The sequence below is a fragment of the Galeopterus variegatus genome, unplaced genomic scaffold, assembly GCF_000696425.1.
Source record: "Galeopterus variegatus unplaced genomic scaffold, G_variegatus-3.0.2 Scaffold579, whole genome shotgun sequence".
Classification (NCBI taxonomy): domain Eukaryota; kingdom Metazoa; phylum Chordata; class Mammalia; order Dermoptera; family Cynocephalidae; genus Galeopterus; species Galeopterus variegatus.
The window spans coordinates 102,267-114,918 of NW_007726690.1; the positions used below are offsets into that span (position 1 = coordinate 102,267).

Genomic DNA, 12,652 nt, shown 5'->3' on the forward strand with positions numbered 1-12,652 from the left:
AAAAAAAAAAAAAAAAAAAAAAAAAAAAAAAAAAAAAAAAAAAAAAAATTAAAAAAATGAGATTATATCAAACTAAAAAACTTCTGCACAGCAACACAAACAATTAACAAAGCAAAAAGACAACCAACAAATTGGAACAAAATATTTGCAAAATATACATCTGACAAAGGATTAATATCCAGAATATACAAGGAACTCAAACAATATACATCTGACAAAGGGTTAATATCCAGAATATACATGGAACTGAAACAACTTCTTAATTGCAAAACAAGCAACCCAATTAAAAAATGGGCAAAGGAGCTGAATAGGCATTTCTCAAAGGAAGATATACAAATGGCCAACAGACACATGAAAAAATGCTCAACATCACTCAGCATTCGGGAAATGCAAATCAAAACCACTTTGTGATAACATCTCACTCTGCTCAGGATGGCTAATATCCAAAAGACTGAGAATAATAAATGCTGATGAGGATGCAGAGAAAAAGGAACCCTCCTACACTTTTGGTAGTACTGCAAAACAGTGCAGCCTTTATAGAAAATGGTTTGGAGGTCCCTCAAACAATTACAGATAGCTCAACCATATAACCCAGCTATTCCACTGCTGGGTTTATATCCAGAGGAATGGAAGCCATCATGTTGAAGGGATACCTGTATTCCCATGTTTATTGCAGCACTATTTACAATAGCAAAAAGTTGGAACCAGCCTAAATGCCCATCATGGATGAGTGGATAAGGAAAATGTGGTATATCTATGCAATGGAATACTGCTCTATTATTAAAAAAAGAAGTACTACCTACCATTCGCAGCAACATGGATGGATTCAGAGAAAATTATATTAAGTGAAATAAGCCAGGCACAGAAAAATACCACTTGTTCTCATTTATTTGTGGGAGCTAATACAAATAAATAAATAAATATACAAAAAAATAAGAGGGGGGAAGACACAACAATCACAACACTTCCTTGAACTTGTGAAGACAAATTAACAGATATGATGTTGATGGGAGTGGGAAGGGGAAAGGAAGCGGGGAGAAGGAGGAATTGGTAAGGGACACGAAAATGAACTGCATTGTATATTGATAAATTCAAATAAGAAAGAAATATGAAAGAAAATAATTCTGCCATAGTCTGAGTCTCTTAAGGAGAGGAATAGGGTTTTGATCTTGGAATATTTGATTTTCATAAAATGAAGTGCACCTACATTCTTTTTATTATTAATGTTTTAATAAAATCTACATGCTACATTTTTACAAATGACTGAGGGACTCAGGCATTTTTCCTTTGCTTAATTAACCTGGATTGCTTAAAACTGTATAATGCCAGATTTAATAATCTGAGGTGCAACTTTTTACTTCACAAATCAAAATATTTCACAAATCTATAACTCACTTAAATTCTTTCAAAAGCACATCTTAAAATAAAACATGTTTGAAATTCATATCACAATTTATGAAGTTATTTTCTATGATTTGGTCAATTAATTTTTCATGCATTCTGAGTAAAACCATCAGTTTGCAACATTTAGGGATATTAACAAGACACTGCATATATCATATGTGGGGGAGGCAAAATAGCAAACTGATAAATAAAACACATGCTCATTCTAAAAGTTACCTGAAAATATTAGCCTATTGCAGTGGCCTCTCCAAGTTCCGTTCCCATATTTTTCTCACCTGGTATTAAAACTAAATAAAGTTGATTCTCTCTGCCTCCCTCGACACAATACTAACTACTACCCAACTGAAAGAAGAAACTTCAGGAAAAATATTTTCCATTTCTCAAAGGTTACTACTGACCACACCCAATTGCCAAATCTAATGGTCTTCTGGTCCTAATCCTACTTGGCCTCTGTGACACTACTGATTCATTCCTTCTTGAAATTTGTCTTTCTTGACTTCTGAAGTACAAACTGTTAAACATTAGCTTTGTGTTTTGACCACTGAAACTTTGTGCTTTGAATCACCTGATGCTGCTGCGAAATTCTGAGGATTTTGCGAACTCCTCTGTCTGCTGTCAGTGGGCTTCTGAGCTTGCTCCAAAATAGACCGCTGAGGAACACTAATGAAAAGACAGAAAAGCATGTGTCACGTCCTTCATTCATAAGGGGAATGAACAACTCAACATAAAGACCAACAAATAGTTTTGCTTAAATATATGGTTATATATTGAATTGAAAAGAAGTGAAGCTTAAGTAATATTTTACAATTTCCATTATCCCCCAAACCTGCTATTTTATCTACAACAGAGAAACAATTTCCAAAATATAGAAATAAATATATTTCCATGTAGTATATGTTTCCTTCACATATGTTTATTTCTAAATTCCTATAAACTTTCTTTAAGCTAATATTTAGACAATATTATTACCTGGGTAACACAGCAATAAACGTAACCTTATAGTATATGTGAGTATTTTAACATAATAAACAAAGTAAGTTATTATTATGTTAAATATTCTATTATTATTATCCTGATTTTAAATGCTTTTAGTTTTCATGTTCCTGGTTTAGACAGATAGATGGATAACCAGATAGGTCACTTTAGTTCTTACTATTCAAATTCAAAGAATATTTAGAAAGTTGCTTTGGACCAGTGCTTCTAAATTTTATAGTTGCTTTAGCATTTCTGTTTTGGGAAGACTTTGTTTATTGATTTAGGCCTGGAACAGAGGGAAAGACATAAGTTTCATTTAAATTAATTTTATAAATTAAACCATATTTAAAGGCAATGTATTTGTTATTTCTAAATTCAAAAATACTTTCGTAAATTGAACAATCATGCCCAGTTTAACACTGACTTTTTATATAATAGATTTTATTAAAGTTATGTTCCATGATACCAAAAACAACTTCTCAAAGCGAAACTAGTTTCTTCCCTTGGAGATCAGAAGGACTATGACAACTCATTTACTGAGCGCAGAGAAAAATAAAGTACTTAGTCTTGCTTTAGAATTTTTCAAGATTTCTGAACACCAGTTAAATCTGAAGACATAAATGTATGAGGTTTTAAAAAATAATGAGGCCGGAATATATATACAACATAATATCAACACTAGGCTATCTGACCATACTGTCCAGTATCTTGGATATAGTGAGTGATCAATAAATATTTACTGAATGACTGAATGAATGAATATAGGCTAAATTCTGTCATTGCGAGTTGGGATTGGAGGGGATATGATTTTCAAAGAAAATCTACTTTAAAATTTGGCATTCAAATATAATATGTTGAATATAACATCTAAAATACAGAACATAATCTTTGAAAATTACTAAAGATCAAAAATATTACAAAGATCAAAAAATACAGTAACTGGCATCAATATTATATACAATATTTTATTGATTTAATATTGGGTCGTAGAATTGGCTTTGAATATAGGTCATTTTCAGTTTTGCCCACTCTGTGACATTAGCTTCTGAGATTAGGGATAAATTGTGTGTGTTTATCATGTAGTACATGCAATAAAAGTCACTTGGAATTTCATATCATTTTATCATTGATTGTCAATTGAATACTGTCAAAGAATTGTTATTGTTTCTTTTTTTTAATTGTGGAACTTGCCAGCTAATTATCAAACTAAATGACACAGAGACTACAGTTAGGTCCAAAGGTAAAAGATCTAGTTAGTAGACCATTGCATTTAAGATTTTAAATGTGGGCCAGTGATGTTGTCACTGGTATCTTAGTTTTGACTTCACACAGAACTTAGTGTTAAAGGAAAAAGCTTTCGTTTTCCATGCGATAATCATGAGTAATTTGAATATAGAAATCAAAGACAGATACCTTGAAGAGAGCTTGACATCTTGTGCATGATCCTGGTTGTAAGGCATAGATGTAGATCTTTCTGGGACCTTAAAGACACAATGCAATACTTTGGTAGAACTCTACATCATAAATTCTTTTGAGCTATTAATTTATGGGGAATGGGAAAATGCCTTTCTTCACGTTTTCTAAAAATTCAACTTATAAAATAAGATTTTCATAAATAGATGCTATTTTCATTATTACTTATAGTATAATATAAGAACTGTTTAGCTATAATTTCTGATAGTTATCTTTGAATTTTAGTATACAGACAGATTCTGGAGATAATATAACCAAAAATCCTAATTTTGTTGTTAAGAATCTGTAGTCAAGAGGAAAAATGAATTTTCTAAGAATTTTACATCAAGTCAAAGGAGCATCTAAAATCAGAATGTAGGTCTCCCAGCTCCCAATTTAATATTATTTCCATGTTATCACATTGCTTTTATACATCAAGCCTAAACTTCTTACTCAGAATTTAAGAATTTAAGTTCACATTTCCCACTCACTCACCCTTTTAAGCTAAACCTAGAATTTCAAAAGCTGTCACACACACACATAGACATTATTAAAATCTCTCAAGAGTCAAAACTGTCCCAAATGCATTTTCACCTCCAAATAAATTAATTTGGATTTTACTAGTTAAACACTCATCTAATACAGCAAAACACTCAAGAAAGGGCACATATAATGAGCCAGCTTCCACCAGTGATGCAAATTTACTTTCTGCCAACATTGGTAGCAGGGCCATGGAATGTTGCCTTGCTTTTTATTAGGTTTCTACTCAATAGTTTTTAGCTGCTTAAAAAAGTAGGCCATTCTGACATTCAACGAGTCATCATACTAGATTCTTTAGAAAGGAAACTCCAATGTGTTATGTTTTTTATAAACCTAGCATTTTTATATTTTCTAGAAACTATACTAGCCTTAGTCCACTATTTTTTCTCTATGAAGTGACTTATCAAGGCTGTCTTTGCACACAGAGAGGTAAGAAATGAAAATATTGTCAATCTTTCATGTTTTGCTAATGAGTGTTTCCAAATATAGCCAGATGTTTGGCACTATGTGGGATAAACATCTGCTTGGCTAACTTTTTCTGCTTTCAATTCAGATAGTTGGCATCAGACTGACCCAGTCTAGGCCTCTTGGTTTATGAAGCTGGTCTCAGAAAGTTTTTTGACACTAGTAAACCAGAAGCCAAAATTACTCAGAATAGATAATGGCCAAATATAAGAAAGACTGCCTAATATGAATTGGCTGTATTTGGTCTGAAAAATGGGGAGAAGAAAATTATTAGTAAGAATAGCATATACTAAGGCAAATGATGTATTCCAAATCAGACACAGATCATCATTACATTTCCTAATCAATGTGTCATGCTTAAGGTAATAATTATTACCTGAGAGTAGGAGTAAAGTCATTTAATAAAGCAAAGAGGAAGACATATTGCCTTTTCTAATTAAATAATACAATCCAGTTTATGTTTTTTCTGCTTGTGTTATTTATAAAGCAATAGCCTTTATTATTCATTTCAGAGGACTGCTAGCATCAGGGGACTGTATTTTTTAAAAATTGTCCATAAAAGACATCATAATAGACCCTTGTGAAGCATCTTGTGCTGATTAGGAACAAGAGAGAGGCTGCTGACCCACCAGCAATAAGGCAAGAATTCACGTCCTTCACACACTCACCTAATAATTTCCCTTTGTGGCGAACAAATTTTTATATGGCTGGATGTTGTAAGTGCTGGTTATGAGGATGCTAGTTTGTCTACACAAAAATTAAACCTACAACTCCGGACTCACCAATACATGTGCTAAATAGAATACTATTAGTGTAATCACGAAAACAGAAGTCAACCTGGACATTAGGACTGACGTAATTACTCCTCTAAGTGTAAGAAAATAAACCACAGGTTAAATGACCCAGGCCCTGTCACAAACTGCATCGGAGCACAGGGATAATCAAGGAAAAAGATATATACGATTGTGTTACAAACAACTACCTGCATTTTTCATGGGCAGCATTTTTACTTAAAGAATGACTGACACACAAACTATGATTATTGATTATTCAAACTTTGAGTATTTGGTAGACATTTTATTTTAAATGAATGAAGTAAATCTATCAATTCAAGAGGAAAAAAAATCCAACGGATGCTATTTGTTAGCAATGATAAAATTTGAGCTTTCAAGGGAAAGTTAGCATTTTTTAAATTATATGAGCATTTGACAGTTTACCAATGCTCAACAACTTCTATGATGAAATTGATGGTGATATTAACAAATGCTATTTTTTGATACTGTATAATGAAACATGTAAAAATTTGGGAAGACCTACATACACGATGAATCAATATTTTCCAATTGACCAATGCATAAAGTTTAAAATCATACATGTGCAAGCATCTATTCATAGAACAAGACAAACTAAAGGATTTTAATATTACAAAATTTCACTGATATGGTTTTAGATTCCATTTCTCTAGTTTTGGTATATTATCAAAGACTGTCCACCACAATTAACTCAAAAATCTATAAAAATTCTTCCTTTCCAACTAATTATTTGTAAGAGGCCAGCTTTTATTCATGTACCTCAACCAAAACAACATATAGCAACAGATTGAATGAAGAAGCAGATATGAGAATTCATCTTTTTTTCCATTAAGTGAGATAGATTAAAGAGATCTGCAAAAATGTAAAATGATATCATTCTCTCTAAAATTTTGTTTGGAAAATATAGTCATATTCAATTAAAATTGTGTTTTTAACGTTAACATGTGATGATTTTATTTCTTTTTAATTAGTTAAACATTTTTAATTTTTTGGTCTTAATTTCTGATAAGCTAAATATTGTATGACACAGTCCATATAATAAACAAAAGCTTTCTGGGGTCCTCAATGTTTAAGAGTTTCCCTTGACCCTGAGACCAAAAAGTTTAAGAAGCACTGTTTTAGGCATTTATTAACGTCACAGCAACACATATAGAGACATTTACCTCATTTGCTTTAGGATTCGGAACATATGGCTCCAGAGGTTCTATTTCAACTTCAGCCTGAATCGGATGAAATACTTCATGGTTTGATGACTCATCTTCTTTGTCCTTTACAAAAAAAAGGAAAATATTTTAATTGCTGTTAAAATGGAAATGATAGGAACAACTGCATCATCCTAATACATAATTTAAAAGAATAATTTCCAAATATTAAAAATAATTGAAACCAGTACTTTCTAAAGGTTTTAGTTCTAATCCTTTCAAAATCTCAGGAATGCTACAAATTGTCCATAGAATGCTGCAGATAGACATGCATATTTGCATATATTTTCAAGGGGATCACTGACCTGCTAAAGCTCATCTAAGGGATTAAGGTGAAAAAGATCTGGTTATGATATACTCATAGCCCCTTACTGTCACATTTAGTAAACTGTTTTAACTCCAAAGTTTGGTCCTCCTGAGCAATGGAAGATCTCTAATACAGTGGTGAAAATATTTCTTCCTAATCAAGCTCTAGGAGTTGAGGAAACTTTTTTCCCTTTTTAAGTCAATCAATATTACCTCCTCAAAGAGTGTGATGAAAATATGTCTTTTCTTTTCCTATTGGTGAGAGGAAGCACCCGGATATGTCTCTAAACTCTAATAAAATTTCAGGTATCACTCTCAACACTCCTATTTAACATAGTAATGGAAGTACTAAACAGAACATTCAGGCAAGAGAAAGAAATAAAAGGCATCCAGATTGCAAAAGCTGAAGTCAAACGGTCCCTGTTTGCAGATGACATGATCCTATATAGAGAAAAACCTAAAGACTCTACAAGAAAACTCTGAGTTGATAGATAATTTCAGTAAAATTTCAGGATACAAAATCAACATGCAAAAATCAATAGCATTTTTATCATACAACAAGGAACTAGCAGAAAAAGCAATCAAGAAAGCAAGCCCATTTAAAAAAGCGACACAAAAAATAAAATGCCTAGGAATAAATTTAACCAAGGAGGTGAAAGATCTCTACACTTGAACCACCAATCACTTTAGAAAGAAATTATACAGGCCTGAACCTGCTGACTCCCAGGCCCTGAGGGAGGCAGCAGCACCAAACCCAGCAGGGCAGCAGGCCCAGGCGAGTCCCCTCCCCTGACCAGGCTGACCCACAAAACCCCAGGTGCCAAAAGAGGCAGCAGCTCCGAACAGGCAGCCCCTGTGGAATCCAGGACAGACACTAGGGTGGAACAGTGGACTGTGAAACCCTCTGCTACAATGACTAAACATCCATGGAGAGTTAACAGAAATATGAAAAATCAAGAAAGTAGGACACCTCCAAAAGAATATAAAAACTCTCAATTTCTAGATCCTATAAAAAGAAAATCCTTGAAATGACGGACAATGAATTTTGAGCAACAATTCTACGGAAACTAAATGAGATACAAGAAGATTCAGTTAGAGAGCACAACGAAATGTGAAAAAGTCTACAGGACCTGAAAGAAGAAATGTGCAAAGAAATCAGTGCCCTGAAAAAGAATGTAGAAGAGCTTGTGGAGCTAAATGAAACATTCAACAAAATAAAAAACACAACAGAGCCTTTAACCAGCAGGCTAGAACAAGCAGAAGAGAGAATTTCTGACTTTGAAGATGGCCAATTCAGAATAACATAGGCAGAAAGAAAAAGAAAAAAAGAATTTAAAAAACTGAAAAAAATCTGAGAGATAACAGACAACCTTAGGTGCTCAAATATCTGAATCATGGGTATTCCAGAAGGGGAGGAAAAGGAAATGGCACTGAAAACATATTCAATGAAATGACAGCAGAAAACTTCCCAGGTATAGGGAAAGACACAGATCTTCAGATTCAGGAGGCTCAGAGATCCCCAAATATAGAAAAAGGTCTTCTCTAAGAAATGTTATAGTCAAATTGACAAAACTTGAAGACAAAGAAAGAATCTTTTTTTTTTTTTTCCCCTTTTTGTCTTTTTTTGTGACCGGTAATGGGATCGCAACCCTCAGTGTCGCGCCCGTACCACGACCAGCAACGGGATTGCAACCCTCAGTGTTGCGCCCGCACCGTGCTCAACCAGTGAGCGGACTGGTCTCTATATGGGATCCGACCCCGCGGGGGGAGTGCTGCCGCACTCCCAAGCGCCGCACTCTACCGAGTGCGCCACCGGGCCGGCCCAAGAAAGAATCTTAAAAGCTGCATCAATCACTTGTAATGGAGCCCCTATCAGATTAACATCAGACTTTTCATCAGAAACCCTAAAAGCCAGAAGACAATGGGATGATATATTCAAAATACTAAAAGACAAAAGTTGCCAGCCAAGAATACTTTACCCAACAAGGCTATCTTCCAAAATGAAGGACAAATAGTATACTTCTTAGACAAACAAAAACTACGGGAGTTCACTACCATACAACTAGTCTTACAAGAAATTCTCAAGGGTGTATGAAGTCTTACCTGAAAGAAAAACCATCACTACCATGAATACTCAAGAAAGAGCAAATCCCACCAGTAAAATAAAAATGCTAACAATATAGAGAGAACAAAAAGCTTATGTACCACCCCAAGAAACCAGCAAATACAGAAGACAAACAGTAAATCAGAAAGATACTTTAAAAATCCAAACAAAAAAAAGTAAAATGCCAGGAGTAAATTAACACCTTTCAATAATAACTCCATGTAAAAATACTAAATTCCCCACTCAAAAGACATGGACTGACTGACTGGATTTAAAAAGATGGACCCAACAATATGCTGCCTTCAAGAGACTCACCTCACCTGTAAAGGCACACATAGACTAAGAGTGAAAGGATGGAAAAAGATATACCATGCAAACAGATATGAAAACAACTGCAGTAGCTATTCTTTTATCAGATAAGATAGACTTTAAACCAAAAACCATAAAAAGAACTAAAGAAGGCCACAATATAATGATAAAAGGATCTATCCATCAAGGAGACATAACTATCATAAATATACACACGACATCAGAGCACCCAGATTTATAAAGCAAATATTATTAGACCCAAAAAAAGAGATAGACACTAATACCATAATAGCAGGGGACCTGAACATCCCACTTTCAGCATTGAACAGATCATCTGGCAAAGAGTCAAGAGAGAAACACAAGATCTAAACAACACTTTAGACCAATTGGAATTGGCAGATATCTACAGAATATTTAATCAAACAACCTCAGAATATTCATTGTTCTCATCAACACATGGAACATTCTCTAGGATAGACCACGTTAGGTCACAAATCAAATCTCAACTTTTTCAAAAAAACTGGAATTATTCCATGTATTTTTTCAGACCACAATGGATTAATATTATTTATCAATAACAAATGAAACTCTGGAAACTATAGAAACATGTTGAAATTAAACAACATCCTACTCAATGGCATATGGGTCCAAGAAGAAATTAAAGAGAAATTCAAAACATTTATTGAAACTAATGAAAATAATGACACATCATATCAAAACCTGTGGGATACTGCAAAAGTAGTACTAAGGGGGAAATTTATTGCATTAAATGCTTACTTCATAAGAATGAAAATATGGCAAGTAAACAACCTAACACTTCACCATAAAGAACTAGAAAAACAAAAACAACCCAAACCCAAAGTTAGTAGATTGAAAGAAATAATTAAGATCAGAGGAGAACTAAATAAAATAGAAAACCAAAAAATGATAGAAAAGATCAATGAAATGAAAAGTTGGTTTTTTGAAAAGATAAATAAAATTGACAAACCATTAGCAAGGCTAACTAAAAAAAGAAAAGAGAAGACCCAAATAAAAAAAATTGAAATGAAAAAGGTGATATTTCAACTGATACCTCAGAAATACAAGGAATCATTAGAGACTACTATAAACAACTATATGCCAACAAATTTGAAAATCTGGAGGAAATGGATCAATTTCTGGACACACAATAACGACCAAGACTGAGCAAAGAAGACATAGAAAACCTGAACAGACCAATAACAATCAAAGAGATCAAAGCTGTTATCAGCAGTCTCCTGACACAAAAAAGCCAAGGATAGGATGGCTTCACTGCAGAGCTCTACTAAACCTTCAAAGAAGAATTAATGCCAATTCTTTATAAACTATTCCAAAAAATTGAAACAGAAACCATTCTCTCAAACTCATTCTATGAGGCAAACATCACCCTGATATCAAAACCAGACAAAAATACAACAACAAAAAAAGAAAACTACACACCAATATCCTTGATGAATATAGATGCAAAAATCCTCAATACTATCTAATAGAATACAACAACACATACATAAAATTATACACCATGATCAAGTGGGATTCATCCCAGGAATGAAAGGTTGTTTCAACATAGGCAAATAAATAAATGTGATTCAATTCACCAGTAAAATCAAAGACAAAAACATATGATCATATCTACAAATGCTGAAAAAGTATTTGACAAAATTCAATATTCATTCATGATAAAGACTCTCTATAAATTGGGTATAGAAGGAAAGTATTTCAACACAATTAAAGCCATATATGACAAACCCCCTGCCAATATTATCCTGAATGGGGAAAAAGTTGAAAGCTTTTCCCTTAAGAACAGGAACTAGACAAGGATGCCCACTCTCACCACTCCTATGCAACATAGTGTTGGAAGTACTAGCCAGAGCAAATAGGAGAAGACAAGGAAATACAGGGTATCCAGATTGGAAAAGATGAAGTCAAACTGTCCCTGTATGCAGATGATATGATCCTACATATAGAACAGCCTAAAAACTCTGCAAAAAAACCCACTTCATGTTGATAAAGGATCTCAAGGAAAGTTGCAGGATACAAAATCAATGCACAAAAATCAGTAGCATTTCTTCAGTCCAAAAAAGAACTAGCAGAAAAAGAAATCAAGAATGGTATCCCATTTACAATAGTCATCAAAAAAATAAAATACTTAGGAATAAAGTTAAGCAAGGATGTGAAAAACCTCTGTGATGAGAATTACAAACCACTGTTGACAGAAATTAAAGAGGGCACAAGAAGATGGAAAGATATCCCATTCTCTGGAACTAGAAGAATTAACATTGTGAAAATGTCCATACTACACAAAGTGATCTACAGATACAATGCAATCTCCATCAATATTCCAATGACATTTTTCTCAGAATTGGAAAAAACAATCCTAACACTTATAAGAAATAACAAAAGACCACAAATATCCAAAGCAATCCTCAGCAAAAAAAATAAAAAATAAAATAAAAAATAAAATAAAAAAAATAAAGCTGGAGGCATAAGACTACCTGACTTTAAATTATACTACAAAGGTGTAATAACCAAAACAGCATGGTACTGGCATAAAAATAGACACAAGGACCAATGCAACAGAATAGATAAACCAGAAATCAACCCATACACCTACAGTCATCTGATCTTTGACAAAGTCACCAAGTTTACACACTGTGAAAGAGACTGTCTAATCAGGAAATGGTGCTGGGAAAACTGGATATTCATAATTAGGAGAATGAGACTAGTCCCACATCTCTCACCATACACCAAAATCAACTCAAAATGTATTTAAGAATTAAATATACACCCTGAAACAATAAATCTCCATAACAAAAACATAGAGGAAATACTCCAGGAAGTAGGACTGGTTACAGAGTTCATGAATATGACCTCAAAAGCACAGGCTACCAAAGGAAAAATAAACAAATGGGATTATATCAAACTGAAAAGGTTCTGCAAAGCAAAAAAAAAAAAAACAATTTATATAGAGTGAAAAGACAACCAACAGAGTGGGGGAAAATATTCCCAAAATATACATCTGACAAAGGATTAATATCCAGAATATACAAGGAACTCAAACAACT

The 12,652-nt window shown here is 33.5% G+C and overlaps 1 protein-coding gene across 2 annotated transcripts in view; it reads right to left on the bottom strand.

Annotated features, from left to right (window-relative positions):
* The window catches only part of NRK (Nik related kinase), a 137,790-nt gene that overhangs the window by 31,763 nt on the left and 93,375 nt on the right, over nucleotides 1–12,652 (bottom strand). For both annotated transcript variants that reach the window (XM_008570192.1, XM_008570193.1), the window contains exons 14-16: nucleotides 6,812–6,916; nucleotides 3,793–3,860; nucleotides 1,970–2,064 (exon numbers count right to left, since the gene is read on the bottom strand). In XM_008570192.1, the coding sequence (XP_008568414.1) occupies nucleotides 1,970–2,064; nucleotides 3,793–3,860; nucleotides 6,812–6,916 (268 nt within the window). The remainder of the gene's footprint in view (nucleotides 1–1,969; nucleotides 2,065–3,792; nucleotides 3,861–6,811; nucleotides 6,917–12,652) is intronic.